The sequence below is a fragment of the Aquarana catesbeiana genome, linkage group LG05 (genome assembly GCF_042186555.1).
Source record: "Aquarana catesbeiana isolate 2022-GZ linkage group LG05, ASM4218655v1, whole genome shotgun sequence".
Taxonomy (NCBI): Eukaryota; Metazoa; Chordata; class Amphibia; order Anura; family Ranidae; genus Aquarana; species Aquarana catesbeiana.
Genome location: NC_133328.1, coordinates 583,662,240 through 583,682,162, shown reverse-complemented (window position 1 = coordinate 583,682,162; position 19,923 = coordinate 583,662,240). Strand labels below are relative to the sequence as shown.

The following is a 19,923-nucleotide window of genomic DNA, read 5'->3' as shown; positions in this document are numbered from 1 at the left end:
ATGCAATAAAAAAAAAACAAAAAATGTAATAAAAAAAAAAAAAAAAAATTGCTATGGAGCCGAATGGGGACCATCTTCCACTCAGTCAGCATCCAGGTGAGGTGACAGGACGCGATCATCTCCACCGTAAGCAGCGGAGACGACCAAATCGCGGCAGGAGGGGGATGGGCCCCTCTCCCACCACCGATAAAAGTGATCTTGTGGCAAATCGGCCTGTTTATTGAAAGAGAAACGCACGCTGTTCCTTAAAATACCAGAGTTATGGCAGCTAGCGGCTGCCATAACAACGGTACTTAGCGGCAAAGTACTGACGTACGTGTACGGTGATTTGCGTGAAATGGTTAAGATGAGGATCCGACTTTCATTTAAAGTCTATGGGAGGCCTGGAGGGAGTATCCTTCGATGGCGGTATCCCCGAACGCCCTCCTCTGGAGAGGATTTTACTCTTTGACTGTTCAAACAAACCACCTCCGTGGTATATGCACATCTCCTCCGAGTCTCTTCTCCTGAGTTGTCCAGGCTCCGTCAGCAATGGGGCTGTGATGTTCCGGAGCTGGACTCCGAGGACTAGGAGGATGTATGTGACTTCCCATTTAAAATACTTGTTTCCCTAAGAGATCGCCTCATTCAGTACAAGATTGTCCATTCAGCATATCTCACTCCCACTCAAGTGCACAGGATGAGGTCTTCCCTCTCCCCTAAGTGCTGTGACCATGCTCCAGGGGACTACATTCATATATTTTGGTCCTGTCTGGTAATTACAGTTTTTGGTCACAAATCTTTCTGGAGGTGAACTAAGTATCTCTATTGTCTCATCCCCAAGAATATGCCTGTTGGGACTGGTGGAGGACCTGGTGCCCAGGGTGGCTGAGAGAACCCTGTTGGGTCTCTTGCTGTTCTATGCCAGGAAGTCCATCGTCCTATGCTGGAAGTGGAAAATCCCTCCTTCTGTAGGCCTATGGAAAACACTTGTCAATAATGTGATACCCTTATACAAAGATACCTATATACATAGAGGCTGTGCGAAAAAATATGACAGGGTCTGGTCTAAGTGGTTAGCAGAATCCTCCACTGCGGCAGCAGATTAGGAGGCTTTTCTGAAATCTGATGACTTCCCTTGAAGTCTTGATAAACCGACCATTGCTAGCACAGAAAATTAGGTGAGCTAGTTAACTATCATCCTACCCCTGGAGAATGAGCCAGGCCAGCTCATTGATGATAGTATATTATGGTAGTCGCAAATGCTCGAACGTATCTTGATTCTGTATTGCTACCATGCGACCCCTGCAGGGTCCCGCCCCTCATGTTAGCCAGATGTTGGCTGTGCTGTTGTACGTTTGTATTGTCTATGTGTTTATAAAAAATAAAATAAAAAGATTTAAAAAAAAAAAGTCTATGGGCACAAGTCAGATAGAAGTCGCCTTGAAGTAGTACAGGAACCTTTTCTAAAGTTGGAGCAACTTCAGTAGTGCTAATTAAGACAGCTCTTATTGGCTAAAATGGGATTTCACATGTCATGTGACTTGGGGTCTCACAAGTCCTATCCCAAGTCACGGCAGTGTGAACCGAGCCTAAGCATTGGCTGCAACAGGAAGTGCTGTTCTTGCCAGAATCTCTTGGTGTGTTAACATTTTATTGCATGTCACTGACAGTTCAACTTTCTCACTTGCAACACCTTTTTTTGCCCTGTGATTTCCTTCAAATGGCAGCTGGGTTTCCTATCAGGTCTATCAGATAAGCAGCACAACATGAGCACACATGGCATTGCTGCAACAGTTTTGCTAACTGCAAGGCAGTGGCTTAACATTTTCAGGCTACATCCAGAAATCCTGCTACTAGCAGGATCTCCAGGTAACATTGGCAACAAATTTGCAATCTGTTAACAAAAAAAACATATTTTTTTTTTAAGAGAACCATATACAGTGAGGCATAATCCCAAACATAATAAAACATAAGTTTTAGGTTTACATACACATTAAGTGCAATTTTTAAGTACCTGCATTTGACCTGGTATCAGCCTCTAGAAATCATTGACACTTTTTCAATTTGTAGAAAATTTGCGTGGTAAGTCTCTAGCAAGAGCAAAGTTGCAGTGGTGAGTCTACAGCAAGAGCTCTGCAAGTCTACAGCATGAAAATTCAGCCACAGTGCCCCCCTGTGGTGGGATGACTATTACACAACATAACTGAACCAGAACTTGCAGCAGATTTGCAGAATGTTTGCAAAGAAAGTTGATCTGGAGTCATGCAATGCGGACTTGCTGCAATTGTGCAACAAACTTGTGAGGCCTGGCAAGTCTAGCAATAGTTTAGCAAGTCATTTCCAAACTTGCAGCACAATTGCTTGCTATCTGGGAAGGCAAGAGAGTGACAAGACCTGTAAAACCTCATTCACATGGGCAGAGTATGCCATTGCCATGTTCTATGCATCTCCGAGCAGGCGATTCATGTCAATTAGGGTGCAGTGGCATGGACACAGTGGCTGCTCCCAATTAGACACCTGTGCAGATGTGCACTGTCTGCGTTTGGGGTCATGAACCTGCATCTATGTCAAACTGGAGCAACTGCTGCATCCCAACTGACATAAGACTGCCTGCATGTGGATGCACGGAACACCTGTGCATCCTCATGGGGGTAACCAGTGCCTGGACAAGGTCATTTAGAGCCCAGCCCAGGGTGAACATGCCAAACTGCACCCCCCCCCCAAGATGTATGAGAATTAAGTGTTAGCAAAAATACCCCCCCCCGAAAAAAAATAAAAAAATTGAGCACTAATCCACATGCTTACCCCCTAGGCATGAATTCCCCTCCTCCTAGGACAAATCTACCTCCCTGCTGAAATCCCCCCTCCCAAGCACAAATCTTTGCCTCCCAACCCCCCTCCCAGCTCATATCCTCTCTTTCCCCAAATCCCCCCCAGCAAAAGTCTGCCCCCCCCCCAAAAAAAAACTCCTCCTAGCACAAATCCTCTACTCAAATATCCCCTCCGAATACACATACTCTCCCCCCACTCCAATTCCCCCCTCCCAGCACAAATCCCAGACCCCCCTCCTATCACAAATCTTCCCCCAAAAATTTCACAACCCCCCCCCAAAATGTCCCCTCCTAGCACAAATGCCCTCCAATCATCCCTACGAGCACCACCCCCCCCCCCCCAAAAAAAAAATTTCTCCTCCTAGCACGAATCCCCCCCCTCTACCATATCACCTCTTCTAGCACACGTCCTTTTCCCCCATCCTCTCTCCCAACACAAATACCCCCGAATCACCTTTCCTAGCACCCCTTCCCTAAATTCCCCCTCCTAGAACAATTCTTACCACCTGTTGCAGACCCATATCCCCCCACCCAACACAAGCCCCCCCCCATCTTCTCTTGCCACCCCCCCCACCTCACATGATACCACATTGCCCAGGGCAGCCGCCCCTTCCGCCCATCCTTTGTCCCAGGGTAACTACAGCCCTTGCACGGGCGTACACTATATTAAGCCCATGTGAACGAAGCCTAAGTGTTACTTAAACACAGCAGAGAAAGATCATACAAAGTTGTGCTGTGCGGCAGAGTGTGCAGATCTCAGGACTGGATAAACTAAAATTCAAAACCATTGGCAGGTATAACATTTCCCATATATGTATTTTATCCGTGTATTTAGCAGTTTGCCTTGAGTTCAGTTCTAAGTCTGTATCTGTACTTAGAGTTTCTTAAGAAAATCAAAGTGCGGAGGTGTTTGTTCCAGCAATCAGGGCTCCAGGAATTTGGATAAAACACTGGTAGCAATCCAAGGCTAAAAATAAACATTTCCAAGTGTGTTTATTATAAGTTAAGAAGGATTTTCTTTGTCATGTGTTGTTTTAAGCTTTAATTTACACCTACATATCAACAGGTGACCTATGAAAGAGCTTATCAAATGTATGGGCAACCTAACTGGGAAATGAAAACCATTCTGTTATTTAGAGACAGGAGAACTTTAAATAAAAAAAAAAAAAAAAAAGAAAAAAGGAGAACGATTATCACCACGGCGACATTTGCTCTGAGAATCTAAAAGTTTAGCACAATCTAATTATAGGAGCTTGACATTTAGGCCTGTGCACTAAAATTTATAATGAACAATGTGTTAAGATCTGGAAGCAGAGTGCTAAATTAATGGAAGACAACTGATACAACAGTATTTCTGCAAAAAAAAAAGATAATTTCTTATAAAATGTAATTTGTAAATTTATTATGTAATTTAGGGTAATTGTTTTTCAGTTTTTAGCACACTGGGAAAAGGCTTTTTTCCCTGGAACCATATGAAAACTGCTTAGGCGTTTACTAACACACACTAGGGGGCAGTAGGTAGTAAATTGTTGCTTCCTTCCTTCTATTATCCACATTAAGGCTTCATGTACATGGGGCTTTTGTTTTTCTCCTCTCAACGCCAGAACTCTGGGTAGGAGAAAATCTGCTTAAAAAAAATATTAAAACTGTGGATTGCACACGTGTTTAAAAGCGTTTAAGCGTGTCAAGCATTTAAGTATTAATTGATTCAATTGGCCAGATTATTAGAGTGTTACTAAACCCACGACAGTAAAATCAGTGTGTATATGCAGTAAAGCATGCTCATTATACTCACTGTGGACCCTAAGGGGTTAATCCTCTGCATTGTGTAAAAAAGGCTGTTTGATCCTGTCTTCTCTGAATCTCCCCTACTTCCACAGTCCCCAATCTATCACAGAGCCTTGGGGACAAGCTGGCCATGCTCCGTTTGGTGTGTATTGCTAGAGTTTTTTTGTTTCTTGGAAGAGTGCATGTGATCAGCACAGGGCCAATCAACACTGTCCAGACAGAAGGTCAGGGGTCCTGCAGCCCCATAGGACAATCAGGGGAGAATGAAAACTCCTCCTACCAGCTTTAACCACACACTGATAGAAGTTACAAAACTGCTTTAACTGCTGATGAGAAAAGGTATTAAGCAGTTTATATTTACTAAAATAATTGCATTTCCATGTTCTGTGGTCTGTGGGAAACCAGATATAGTGAATGCATGGTCCTGGGTTTAGTAAAACTTTCATTTACTTTGGCCATTGGAATGCATTAAGGTTCAAATGCATCTTGCGTTTAGGCGCGTCAACCTTAGACATTACCTTAGACATAGGCCCACTTGTCTGAGGGCCATTGACATCATTCAACCTTACTGTGGAATGCTAGAAAAGCTGTGGATCCCTAATCTTGCAAGAATGCACAGTTTCACCGGTAGTATACTTTTTTGTCTTTAACCCAGGGGCGTGGGGGTATGAATACTAAACTCCTGTAGTCTGCTTTAAAAATGCTACTACTACCTATGGACATTAGTGTAGAATAAGAGATAATTCAGCTTCCTAATATCTACTGCACTAATCATTCACCCTGTCCTGTGGCATAAATATCTTCATAGACATGATTTTATTTCTATGGCCTTTAATAGGAATAATGTTTTTCTCTAGAAAATGGGAGACAATGCCCCTCTTTGAGTCTCATTGCTCACTGCTCTCCTGTTTGACCAGAACACATATCTATAAAATTGTGTCCAAATATACAAATGAGTGATAAATGTATTGTCACTGTACCATGCATACTTTTATGCTTGTGCCTCTGAAGTGCATACCTTTGCTAGTTTAGATATAAGTGAAAAGGGAGAAAAAAAAGAGAATTCCTTTTTTCTGAAATGTGGTAGAACACCAGCAGAAGTGTAGGGACTTCAAAAAGTAGGATCATGAACCAACCAGCCAAAGCTAATAAATAAATAAGTCAATAAATAATTCCTTTATAGTTATAGTTTTTTTTTTTTTTTTTTTACATTGCTAGACTGCTGCAAGAAAACATATCTTTTCACTACAGTCTACAAAGATTTATAAGTGAAACTGTACACATTGAACCCCTCTGCAGTTAGTTCCTTGTATACATTTCAGTGCTTCATTTTCTATTACGTTAAGCCTGGTCGGATTGAATAAAAAAGCAAAAAAAAAACAAGAAATGGTACAAGTATAGAACGAAGACAGAATGCCTCTTTCCTCATCAGAACGGTAAAAGAGTTAACTCACCTCTCCTAAGAATTCACTTTCTTCCTCTCGAACTCTGGCTTGATCCCAAAGTGTAATCTCCAACATTCGTTCTCTAAACTCCCTCCGAGGAACCGGAGAGTACATGAATGTTTGATTCCATTTGGGTTCTAATGTCTTCTTCACAGTCTTTGTTCTTCTTTTGTTCTTATCACTGTAATAAAAGAAAAAGAAAATCAGTGTGAAGTCAACAACTATTCACATAATTGAAGTCAAAATTGTTCAAGACATTAGTTGTATAATGTGGTAATATTTATTTATACCTAGTTCAAAGTGAAACCCTGATATTCTTTTTCACCGCAATCATAATTTTGTGAAAAGAAGATGGGACAGAAATTAACAATTAACCTATGTTCTTCTGTTCCTCTACATCAGCCTTTCTCAACCTTTTCAACGCAGAGGAACCCTTGAAATAACTTTCCGGTTTCAGAGAACACCTGCTAACAATTACCATATATATGGCTCATGATATATTAGTGTGATGGTCAGTGAGAAGAATTCTCCTTACACTTGTTGGTCACTGGGAAGAATTACCCTTTTACAGAAAGCTAAAAAGATTAATAGTGTCAGTGGGAACTTATCTGAGAGGCAGAAATTGCTCATTGCTCAAGGAACCCCTAGCAATCCCCAGAGGAACCCTAGATGAGAAACCCTGCTCTATATGCTAGATATTACACATTGGGACACCATTGTATCAGATTTCATAGCCTGCATCACAGATTTCTAAATATTAAAATTTCTATACCGTTTTGTGCATCAGGTGCTGCCCATTTTCATCTTTAAGATGGCTCTTTGTCTGCATGGTGTAGGTTATATTCTCAACAGGGCAGTTGTCTGTCTTTTGATATTGGTAACCAATAATTTGATTATGGTTGCCAATATCAACATACAGTGTGATTCTTTTAAAGGCTTTTCTATACCCATTTTGTTGCTTTGCAGCCTAAAATAAAGACAGACACATTATTTGATTTATCCAGCTGTATTTACTAGTGTAACTTATAACATCCAAGTGAAAGATATAACACCAACATAATTATATCAGAAAAAAATAAAAAACAGAATCACTGAGTTGGAAAAAGGATCACCTTAATCCCTTAATGTCAGTATTTTGGACATTAAGGATCCCTTAACCTCCCTGGCGGTATGATTATTTCGGATTTTAGGTGCTGAAAGCGGTACCATTATTTTGCATGGAAATTTGGCGTTTTATATTGTAGGTCTGTAAATCTTAACAATAACACACTTAAATCTGTCCAAACCAGGGTCTAGTAGATATCCCGGGTATGATAAAGTTTGAAACACAAAAACATAAATTATAATATAATAAATAAAAATAAATAATTAAAAAAAAAAAAAAAAATAGTAATAAAATAAATTTCCCCACAATTCACTATCGCTCAATTCTGCAAGTGTTCTAATTTACTATCGCTGGTTTCTAGCTGGTCTAAAGCCACTTTTGACGTAAAGGGACACTTTTTGGTTGCTATGGACAATCTCCAGTTTCCAGGCAGAAAGAACAGTATATATCATATAAAACTGCATGCAGGGCATGGGCCAAAGCACTGGGGACAAAAGGGATGTGAAATCATTTCATACAGTACTGTAATCTGTAAGATTACAGTACTGTATGTGTTATGATTTTTACTTTTTTTTTAATTTGCCGCCAGGCTCCGCCCCCGTGCGTCGCGCCGCTCGCAGGGAACGGAGCCTGGCAGGGAGAGGCTTCGGAGGAGGACGGAGCCCTCGGACACTGCGGGTGACATCGCAGGATCCCGGGGACAAGGTAAGTAACGCCGCCCCAGGATCCTGCAATGCGATCCCGAGTGTGGCTCGGGGTTACCGCTAATGGTACTGAATTTTAACCCCGAGCCACACTCGGGAAAATCGCCAGGGAGGTTAATGTCAGTATTTTGTTGGACCACATTTTTCTTTAATTACAGCCTTTAGTCTGTTGGAGTATGTCCCTACTAACTTTGCACATCTAGACTTTGCAATATTTGCCCATTCTTCTTTGCAGAAAAATTTGATGGTGACCACTTGTGGACCGCAGTCTTCAAGTCATTCCGCAGATTTTCAATGGGGTTTAAGTCTGGGCTCTGACTGGGCCATGCAAAGACATTCACCTTCTTCTCCTACACCCACTGTGTGGTCATTTTTGCTGTGTGATTTGGGTCAACCTTGGGAAGGTAAACCTTCTTTCCATTGACAACTTTCTGGCAGAGGGCAGCAGATTTTCCTCAAGAATTTGATGGTATTTACCCCATCCATTTTTCTTCTTATTTGGAAGGTGAGCTGTATTGCATTTCCGCCAGACATATCGTTTGGTGTTGAGGCCAAATAATTACATTTTAGTCTAATCTGACCACCTTAAACGCACCTTGAAAATTTTTGAGGCCACATGGAAAAAAGGTAATATGGTCAGATGAGACTAATTTAATTATTTGGCCTCAACTCCAAACAATATGTCTGGCGGAAATCCAATACGGCTATATACAATTATTCAGGGAAGCCTATCCCACACCCACCTAACAACTGTGCCCGAGCCACCCCCCATCAAATCATTCCCTGCATCTATTACCTTTTGTACCACCACCCTCTCCCTTTAGAATGTAAGCTCTACGAGCAGGGCCCTCCTGTACCTTCTGTATTGAATTGTACTGTAATTGTGCTGTCCCCACTCTACATTGTAAAGCGCTGCATAAACTGTTGGCGCTATATAAATCGTGAATAATAATAATAATATACAATGACTTGAAGACTGCAATCCACAAAGAGTCACCATCAAATTTAACTGATCTTGAGCAGTTCTGCAAAGAAGAGTAGGCAAGTATTGCAAAGTCTAGATGTACAAAGTTAGTAGAGACATATCCCAAAAGACTAAAGGCTGTAGTAAAGAAAAAGGTGGTTCAACAAAATACTGACATAAGGGGGTGATCCTTTTTTCCAACTCAGTGATCCAATTTTTACATTTTATTTTTTTCTGACATGTTGGTGTTATATATTTTTCACTTGGATGTTATAAGTTGCACTAGTAAATATAGCTGGATAAAACAAAAACCGTGCCTGTCTTAATTTCAGGCTACAAAGCAACAACATGTGATTATTTTAAAGGGGGGGATATTTCTATACCCACTGTACTATGTATGTAGCTATGATATTGGCAATCATAATCTAATCACAAGTTAAAACTACAAAATTCTTCTTTAGTTTTAAATAGAGCTGGGAAAGTTTTGATTGTTGTCAGATTTTTACTGATATCTAGGTTTCTGTTAGAGGAAATTCATCTCATTTCCTGCACTGGTGAAAATGGTTGTATCAAGCAGAAAGTGAGAGAAAATCTACAACAGGGACACAAGCAATACAAAGCTGATGGAGGTTCTATCCTCTAGAGGTTTTTTTTGTCATTGTTGGCATTTTTCCCTCTCTTCTTGCCCTTTTTAGGCACTGTTATAGTGTGACAAGCTGTGTCTGTGGCTCCTCACTCTTCACACGCATTGTCACCCCACCCCACACTTTCCCAATGGAGACACCAACCACACTGATGTACAACCAAGGTCAACTACAGTCATCATAATAAAACCCACCCTGAGAAATGCCATGTAGCCACCATTGGAGTGAGTTGTGAACAGTGGTGATATTATAATATTGTTGAGCTTTACTGGTCCTATAAGTCACCTCACTGACAGCAATGTAGAAATGCATGCCTGCTTCAAGTGGCTAATCTACACATCTATACATTTAATACAATTAACAAAATTCATAAGAGCAAGTAATAAAACAAACATAAAAAAGCACATCAAAAATGACAACAGCCAAAATATGAACCCTTTCCAAAATAAAGCTTTTTTCGTATTAAATTATGTTTTTGGAGTTGAAGATTATATATTTAAATTTTCCCAGAGAGCTTTGACCCTCATCTCTTTATTTATTCCGTAATGTGAGTTAGGTGGAAGTGATTAGAATGCAACTCTAAAATGCTGAGAATTCAATGTCTGGAATATAAGAATTCTTTAATGTCCAGAGCAAGACGTCTTATTGACACTTACCGGTGTCTGTGGATCAGCACATTGTGTTTATGGGTGTCATCAGACAGAGATAATCTTGCATTGGCATACTACTAATGAAAGGGGTAGTCTGAAATACCATTTAACTTTTAATTAGGTTTCATATCACTTACTGAAGGTCATTAAAATATTTTAATTGCAGATAACCAATCTAACCAATCTTAAGCCTTGTACACACAATGAGAAAAATAGATGAATGATCATCCGTTATTTTTTTGCATTCTAGTCTCATATCGAAAAAGAAGAGTTTACTAAAGTTACGAAAATTCTCGAACGATACTTCTGAATACAACTTCAGAAGTGATGTAATGTGTTGTATTGTAATGTATTCTCCAGTTTCTGAGCAAGCGTGGTCTTGGTCTTCCATTTTTTTAATTTTCAGACCAATACTGTACTGGTTAAATGAAAATCACACGTTCTGGTATCGTACGATAATGATTTTCGTGTTTGTCCCTTCGGATATTTTCGCATGAACTGTTTTGTGATCAGCTCTCAAAAGCTGCTTACTAACTATCTTATTTTCGTCTGATCGCTCGTAAAGCAGTATTTTTCCTCCGATTTTCTGATCGTGTGTACTACGCATTAGAGTGCAACCCTAATCACTGCCATCTAACCCACACTGGGGGGAAAAAAGAAACAGGGGTCAAACCTCCCTAGAAAAATTTATGTAAATAACCCTCAAAACAAAATTTACCCAAAAATGCTTTTTCAGCGGGTTGTTTGAACCCAGGCAACATAGAAACTGCAGCTGTGCTGAAGGAAGACTTTTGAGAAGACTTGAATCTTCCAGGAATATGGTGGGCAGTGACCCAGGTAAGGTAGAGGCCAATTAGCTGAATTGTGAGTACCTGGAGGAAACCACACAAACACTGGGGTAACATACAAATTATGTACAGATAGTGCTCTGGCTAGAAGAAAATGTGACTCCATCTTGATGGAGAACAAATCTTAGAACAAGCTCCCAGATGGCAAGATAACTTGCCACAAATTTGTGGCAGTGTTGAATTGTAAGTCTGTTAACTTGCTGCACATTTTCACTGTCAAATTGTACACTTGCAGAGCACTTGAAGCACAAGTTCTAGTTGACACTTTTCCAATTTGTAGCAACTGTGCATGGCAAGTCCCTAGCAAGAGCAAAGTTGCAGTGGGGAGTCTACAGCAAGAGCTTTGCAAGTCTACATCATGAAAATTCAGCCACAGTGACCCCTGTGGTGGGATGACTATAGCATAACGTAACTGAACCAGAACTTGCAGCAGACTTGCTGAATGTTTGCATAGAGTGTTGATCTGATGTCATGTGATGCTATTGTGTAACAAACTTGTGAAGCCTGGCAAGTCTAGCAATAGCTTAGCAAGTCATTTTCACACTTGCAGCACAGGGAGGTTGCAAGGAGTTAAAATTGAAAAAAAAAACTTCTCCTAATTGCTTTCACTGAATCCCCTTTTCACATCTAAATACTGTTCGCTATTCATTACACACCTTTTATTAAAACCTATTGGCGTATTTTATTTATTACCAAACAGAAGCTTCCATGCATTTTGCAGGTGCTGCCTTTGAATTTTTTAATGGGATGTGTGCACATTTAGATTGGTTATCTGCAATTAAAATACTTTAATGACCTTCAGTAAGTGATTTGAAACCTAATTAAAAGTTAACTGGTATTTTCAGACTACCCTTTTCATTAGTAGTAGTAATGCAACATTATCTCTGTGTGATGACACCCATAAACACAATGTGCTGATCCACAGACACTGGAAGTAAAAGAAACAATAATACTACTTGTTCTGGACATCAAAGAATTCATCAAATAATTCATTCTCCAGCTATGCCCAGTCTCCTTAGAAATCACATTAAATTTGCACCTGTCACAACAGAAATCGCACAGTGAATTTGCATCAGATTTGCACTATATCAGTGTGAACTGGTACTCGGACATCAAATTCCCTGCATTTCAGGTTTTGTAAGGATAATTTCTCCACTCCAGTACTCCTTAGCTGTCACAGTGGACAGTTTAGGAAGCCTGACAGCAAATGAAGAGAAATCCTGCGCATGCATTTTGGTCTGATGACATGTTTAATGGGTGACAAATTCAGCCTTGCATTCAGCACTAACCCCTGAAACATTTACAGATACAAACTCCCTTTATTATTATTATTATTATTATTATTATATAGGATTTATACAGTGCCAAGAGTTTACGCAGCACTTTAGAATATTAAGGAAGACAGTACAGTTACAATACAATACAAGAGGGTTAGGAGGGCCCTACTCATGAGAGCTTACAACCTAACAGGGTAGGGCAAGTGATACAAAAGGTAATAATTTTAAGATCGAACAAAGAACAATACATAACATTGGTGTCCAGCCTAAAATCTGACCTTACCAGAGGTGACCAGAATGGCTGTGCAAACCTTGCTGCTGAAAAACAAGGGAGCCCCCTAAAGCCTCAATATCAACATAAAGGAGGACTCTTCAATAATGTTGATTATTTGAAATCTCCCTAAAGTAAGACGACTTCAATAAGAAAGCTCAACTGTTTAAAGTAAACCTGGCCTTAGAAAGTAAGAATGATTACATAGCTGACTTTCACTTAAAAAAATACTAGATGTTTGACACTCATTCTGGTCCAAAGGCTTCAGTACTCTGACTTAGACACTGGTCTTACTTTAGCCTCAATTGGCTAACTATGATCAGTTCGAGAAAATAAAATTTCTATATGCACCCTTCTCAAGGCATACCCTGACCAACTAAAGAAGCCTTCTGTTTGGTTCGGTTTACTGACCAGTAGCTATTTTGTCCACTGACAAAGCATCAGAGATATCCTTATCCTATTTCCAAACTTCCATCACAGCTGCCACAAAATACTGGGAGTTTCTGGGTATGGGGGAGCATGTGGCATTTTCCCTTGATGCAATGCTAAGCCAAACACTGTCACTGTCATCCACTCCCCCTGTAAGCTCTTACATCAACTGAAAAGTGGTATTTTGTGGCGGCTGTGGAAGAAGGAACAGCAGTGATGTGAAGGTGACTATAAGTGGGTTGGGAGAGAACATTACAACGACCTTAGGAGACCTAAATAGGCAAGTAGTCTCTTTATGGAAAGATCTTCTGTAAAAAAAAAAAAAAGAAGCTTTCAGTGGTTAGATCATGCCTGAATGTCTGACTGTTTGTCTAAATAGCTAGCAATATTGTCATTTTTGCTGATGACACAATTATGTAGTATAATTAAAATAAGCAGCAAACTAAAATATTATGGAGATGGAGCAATCCTGAGAAAATAGCAACATGGAGATTTTAACGGCAAGTTAAATTTCATTGTTGAAAATTGTAATGCTACCTAGGCCTGGGCAATAGCACCGTCATCTATAAATTAATCAATTACCGTTGAGTGAAACAGTGCAAGAGAAAGACTTAGGGTCGGTTCACACTAGGGGCGGCACGACTTGCAGGTCGCCTCACCGAGGTGACCTGCACACGACATGCACGGCGACTTGCAAAACAACTTCTGTATAGAAGTCTATGCAAGTCGCCTCAAGTCGCCCCAAAAGAAGTACAGGAACCTTTTTCTAAGTCGGAGCGACTTGCGTCGCTCCTATTAGAACGGTTCCATTGTACAGAACGGGAGGCAACTTGTCAGGCGACTAGGTCGCCTGACAAGTCGTCCCTGTGTGAACCTGCACTTAGGAATACTGGTTAACAATAAGTTACCACCACTCATTGTCTAGCAGCAGAAGCAAACAAAATCTTGGGATGTATACAAAAAGGGAGATTAAAAACCTGATGCTAATATAGTATTGCCTCTACATAAATCACCTGCAAACTCACATCTAGAATATTAGGTCCATTTTTGGCAACCACATCACAAAAGGTTGAGAAAGGATGCTCTGGACCAAAGCTAAGATGTGAGAGTTTGAACTTAATAGACATTGGCCTTTTCTCAACCTTATTACCATGTGACTATGTATGTGACTTACCTTCGATCTGGAAGAAAATAAATTTTAACATAAGGATTTCTCGGTCTCCCATCTTCTCTCGATGGTAGGTCCTTAGCTCCTAATATAGTGACTATTAATTGATGACCGCCTTTGTCATACCAGAGTTTTATCTGCAGAGTAGAAAGAATACAATGTTTATCAGCAGTATGTTTCTATAATTATAGTTTACACAGAAAATACTGAAGATCTTACTGCAAAATTTAACTCTGAATGCAAACTGAATGATGGCTAAAGACTAGATGACCTATAGTTTACTGCACATGATCGGCACTGCCCACTGCTTTATCAATTACGCTCAGTAATTCTGCTCCTCAAAGTGATTGTAAACGATCACCTTGTAAAACAACCCATTCAATTTAAAATGGAAATGAAAGGCAAAACCTTTTTTATAGATATAAAAAAAAACATTATAAATACTTTTCCCTTTTTTATAAGTGATCACATCCCCTCTGTTCTCAGCTGCATAAGAGCTGAGGGGGGGAGACAGCAGCACACTGAGCTTCCCAGTGACAGGCTCTGAACGGGTTGTGTGTCAGGACAAGTCTGATCATTGGAGGAGAGAAGACTGAGTTCCTAGCACAGCTAAAGAAATGACCATGGTGTGCTCTCCTGCTTAGTGTACTCAGTTTTTATTAGGAAAGTAAGGGGACTGGCAACACAAAGTAAGCAATTCAAAGAGAACAGGATACTTTATCATACAAGTAAATGGTACAGCAGCCACATATTAGGGATATGAAATGTTGGGGTAACAAACGCTTTAATGTTAGAAACCAAAGCTACAACCTTCATTTTAATATACATCACACAATGCTTACTCAATAGCCCAACAGATAGTGGTTTGCTAATTAGTAAAGTCCAGTAGCCCAGACCCTCAGCTTGCTCATTGGACAACCAACGGAGGAATGGCAGAACATTAATGAGACTCCTTTAAATTTATGAAAGCTGAAATCTGTTTTATTTGGATTACTGCACATCTAATGCATGGCTTACATATAGAAACCCTAAATGCCCAATATCAGCCAAGCCTTTAAATACAATTTTTGGACATGTAGGTGTAGAAATAGGTTTTTACTGTGCCTCCCTTGGAGAGATTTCTCCTTACTTCCAGTTGGGACAGTAAATGAAGGTAAATCTTTCCAGTGTGGTAACAGACAGTGGCAAAACACTTTATTTTCAGTAATAAGTTAAAACCTCTGTCAGGTCTGTGTCTTACTGTCCTGGTGACAACGGCTCCCTTCGTTTCTTGTCCTGCTGTCACAGGGACAGCAAGTGAGGTCAAATCTCCCTGAAAAGGACACAGATAGCAAAAAAAAGAAAAAAAAAAAAAACATGACAGAAGTAATTATTCTTTCCAAGTCTATCCAAAAAAAAAGAGTTGGGTTTCAAAGATCATCATCTATGGTCTTTTGCACAATACAGCTAAAAAAATGCCCATTTTACAAGTGTTTGACGTTTTTTTTCTGCCTCTAAACGCCCCTCTATGCACACATAGGCATTTTCAGGCATTTAGAGGCAGGAGTGTTTACGGGAAGAAATCTGAATGCACCAAAATCACATTCAGGGGGGGAGTATTTGGGCAGAGAAAATACCAAATGCGTGTAAATGCGACTAAATGCTAATGAATTATTATTCTGGCCAATGAAATGAATGAACACCCAAATCCATGACAAGCCTGAACGTGTCTAAACGTGCCTAATTACATTTGGAAAATACAGCTTTGAGTGCGTTTTTATCACTGCTTTTCTTCTTTCAGGAGAAAGACGTTCAGAAGAATTGGGCAAATGCCCAGTGTGCATGAGACCTTAAAGAGGAGCTTCCCCCCCCCAAAAAAAATTTAAAGTCAGCACTACAAATACTGTAGCTGCTGACTTTTGCTATTAGGGAACGACTTTGTTCGGACATTCCGACAACAAAATCCATGGATTTTTTCCGACGGATGTTTGCTCAAACTTGTCTTGCATACACACGGTCACACAAAGTTGTCGGAAAATCCGATCGTTCTGAACGCGGTGACGTAAAACACGTACGTCGGGACTATAAACGGGGCAGTGGCCAATAGCTTTCATCGCTTTATTTATTCTGAGCATGCGTGGCACTTTGTCCGTCGGATTTGTGTACACACGATCGGAATTTCCGACAACGGATTTTGTTGTCGGAAAATTTTATCTCCTGCTCTCCAACTTTGTGTGTCGGAAAATCCAATGGAAAATGTCCGATGGAGCCCACACACAGTCGGAATTTCCGACAACACGCTCTGATCGGACATTTTCCATCGGAAAATCCGACCATGTGTACGGGGCATTAGGCTGGGCTCACACTACTGCAAATGGGATGAGGGTTTCCGCACATTCAATTCGCATGACAGGAGAGTGTGACCGGCTCTCAATGGAGGTGGTTCAAACGTCCCCGGGGCGGCCGCAGAACGCTCTGCAGAAGAGTCCTGTGCGTCTTTAGATCCGTTTCAGGTTCAAATTCAGCCAAACATTCTGACCTAATTTAGACTGTGAACGGTGATGCACCGGACCCCCTGGTGTGCCCCGTGCCACACACAGTGTTTTGCTATAAAATGCAATTGGATCTGAAATTTTCTTTGTCTGGGGTGGAGTAGGGGAAGAGTCTAATTCTCCACCAGAAATCTATTCTCAGCATGACACATCCAGGACAAGCCAAGTCTGATGTTTTAGTTGGTCAAAGAAAGTCATTTATTATGATGGAGAAGCCACAAGAGAGGTCATTGCAAAGATTTTTTTTTTTATCATGTACTTTCTTAGATCCTCCATAGAAATATAAGGATAAATCAAACTGTGGTTACAATCGTACTTTGGCTAAAAAATTGAGCTTAGCTTGCCATAGCCATGTCAGGGATGGGGGAGAGTTCCCTGCTGAAGTGCAGAACATAATTTCAGCACTGTTGAATGAACAGCTCCATAAAGATACTAAAGCTGACAATACATGGATTGAAATTCAATCAGTTCGCAAGGAATGGACGAATTTCAATTCCTATATGGCCATTCCTGTTTGGGTGGAGTTGATCTAGTGATTGACTCCTCCTGAATGGGACTGTCTGTATATTTTTGCTCAATCGGCATTTTCAGCCAATGGCTTCAGCACTGATCAGTGGCAGCGGAGGAGTCTATCCTGACGAAGTTCCCGGGGCGGAAACATGTAGATAGATCAGACAAAGGAACGCGCACTCTCCCCTCCATCCCCTGCAGCGCTGCAAGCTTTGGCTACATAGCCATCTATAGAGATCCATAGCGACTCGTTCTTTCAGAACATTCAAATATGGGACTTTCAATCATCTGCCAATTGCCAGTTAACAGCCTATAGTTACCTCCTGTCATGCTGTATGGCTGTTTGGCTCGACAATCCCTCTCTCGACCTGGGAGTTTGATTCAACACGGGAGCTGTGTGTAATTCTCATTCACATAGGAATCAGCTGCACTGCATCAGCAGCTTTACACACAGTACCGTGGCTTTCATCTATATCCAGCTAGTAGCTATCTGATCGCTTTGAGCCCACATTGGAGGAAGCAGGACAGTGAGTATTTTCAGCCATTGCAGATCGATCATATCGGCAGTTGCTTCGGGGGTATTCGGAGCGCTGGGACCAATTTTGTACACTGGCCAGATCAGGTGCAATATACTGTGTTTGTTGTGACACATGCTTATATGCAGTTTCATAAGTCAAAGTACTTCATTGACTGTGTGATCTGAAATGCTACAGTGTTGATGTATCAGCGGTTTAACCAGCTACAGTGTGTTCTATATCATCCAATCCAGCAGTGCATGGACATTTGAGATTCAACTTACGACTCTTTCCATAGGCATACAGGCATCCACATTTACCCACATAGTTGGGATCAGGACATTATCGCACATATGTATAACTCAACAGTTGTACTTAGCATGGTGTGGGACTGATCTCTGGGCTCACCCAGAACGGAGGTGCTCACTACATTCGCCTAATTAGGCTATAAGGTGTATAGCTCTCCGAGTGTGGCTCCCAGGGATCACCCCATTTGTCCCTTGTTTTGAATATATTGGTAGGGTGCAGGTGCATTTCAGGGGTACCATCTGGGGAAATTAGACGTGGTAGTGGTCGCAGCCGCGCTGTCCCAGCTCCCAGGGGAGGCTCCAATCCATACCATCGGGGGTCAGGGGAATAGTGGGGGTGGATAATCCTTTGGGGGTTATTTATGGGAGGGTTAGGATTTGGTTTTAGAGGGTGTAATTGTGTTTAGGGGCAGATAGCCCTCTCTGAGGAGATGGCCACTTCATTTCCGCATGCATACCTATGATGCTGTTTTATTTCTAATAAACTCAATTTGGGAGATAGCCTTTAGATGTACACGTTCCCTTTTTTGTTTTTCTTTTCTTGAGTGGAAGAGTCCTGCCAGAATACAATAGTCCAGTGGAGGGATTCCCCCATCCACCTCAAATGTGTGGATGGGGGAATTGGTTTCAGCCACCCACGGCCAGATTATGGCTCTCTATTACATCAGTTCAGCAATGAGGACAAAACAAAACGTTACTTGTATCTAATATAAAACTTCGGTCATCTGTGCATCAGATATACTATGTGGTACTCAGCTTCTCTAAATACTAAAAGTACTTTTTTAACATGTTTTAAGTTTTATAGGTAGATAAAACAAAGTGCTCCTTGCTTCTATCACCATATCTCTACTTTATGGTTGGTTTAACAATGAAGATTCTTCTGATTCTGCAGTTTTTCTTTAGGAGTTGGAGCTCTGCCTCCTGACTAAGGATGAACTCCGGCGTGTTTGCATGTTGCACGTGCCGAGCCCGCCAGGAAGTCGGCAATGCGCTGCGCTAATCACAAGCAGTGAGACATTTCCCGATCTCTGCAGCCGCACATCGGGAAATGTCTCACTGCTTGTGATTAGCGCTGTGCAGTGCCGAGTTCCTGGCGGGCTCGGCACATGCAACATGCGAATATGTCGGAGCTCATCCCTACTCCTGACAGATGCCCTAACCCTGCCTGATCTCTCTGCGTAGTCTCAACGTTGGCCCCACCTGCAACCAACAGATGTAATATGAATCTGTTGTAGATAGAAAAGGCTACAAATATGATTCACAGTTAGTCAGTCTTGCTCTGCTTTTTTCCCCATTTCTACGGCCTACTATGCTTTCTCACTAGCAGCCGAATTTGATCTCAATTTATCTGGAAGGAAGATGCAAATTTAAAATAAAGAAAGCACTGTCTACCTAACTATTTCATGAGTGGCCACCCACTAAGGCAACTTATAATGGACAAGTACATTTCTGAAACTTTTCAGTATATCCTTATTTTGTTTCAAATATTTGTTTGACTGCTTGACTATTATTGTCTAATTCAACAAAATAAACAGTGGGCCAATATTATTCTCTCTTTATTATGGCAGCCCCCAATGTGAATCTGTGGCACGTTTATGGACATTAAAGTATTAATGTACTCTTAAGAAGCAGTGGATGCACTTGGAATCAGGCCCTCACCTCTGTAGCTGTAGGCACTGTGGAGCAATTCATCCTAAAACTTTTACAACAGACACACTAAAGTAGACAATGTTTTTGCTTTATAGATTAGAAGGCTGCTGAGTTACTTCTAATAGGGAGGAGCAAAGTGAGCCGATCTGCCGAGTTACTATTAGGAAAGGGGAGCTGGGTGAGCTCAGTTGCTCAAATCCTGTTAGAGGAGGGAGCAGAGTGACTGCTGGAGGGGGGCAGGATGAGCTGAGCTATTAAAAGAATGACTTGGAGAACTTCAGTGCTTGTGCTATGAACTTTGAG

At 41.1% G+C, this 19,923-nt stretch overlaps 1 protein-coding gene across 49 annotated transcripts in view; it reads right to left on the bottom strand.

Annotated features, from left to right (window-relative positions):
- The window catches only part of RIMS2 (regulating synaptic membrane exocytosis 2), a 911,223-nt gene that overhangs the window by 314,936 nt on the left and 576,364 nt on the right, over nucleotides 1-19,923 (bottom strand). For all 49 annotated transcript variants that reach the window (XM_073632100.1, XM_073632110.1, XM_073632087.1 and 46 more), the window contains 2 exons: nucleotides 14,113-14,243; nucleotides 6,056-6,227 (listed from right to left, as the gene is read on the bottom strand). In XM_073632100.1, the coding sequence (XP_073488201.1) occupies nucleotides 6,056-6,227; nucleotides 14,113-14,243 (303 nt within the window). The remainder of the gene's footprint in view (nucleotides 1-6,055; nucleotides 6,228-14,112; nucleotides 14,244-19,923) is intronic.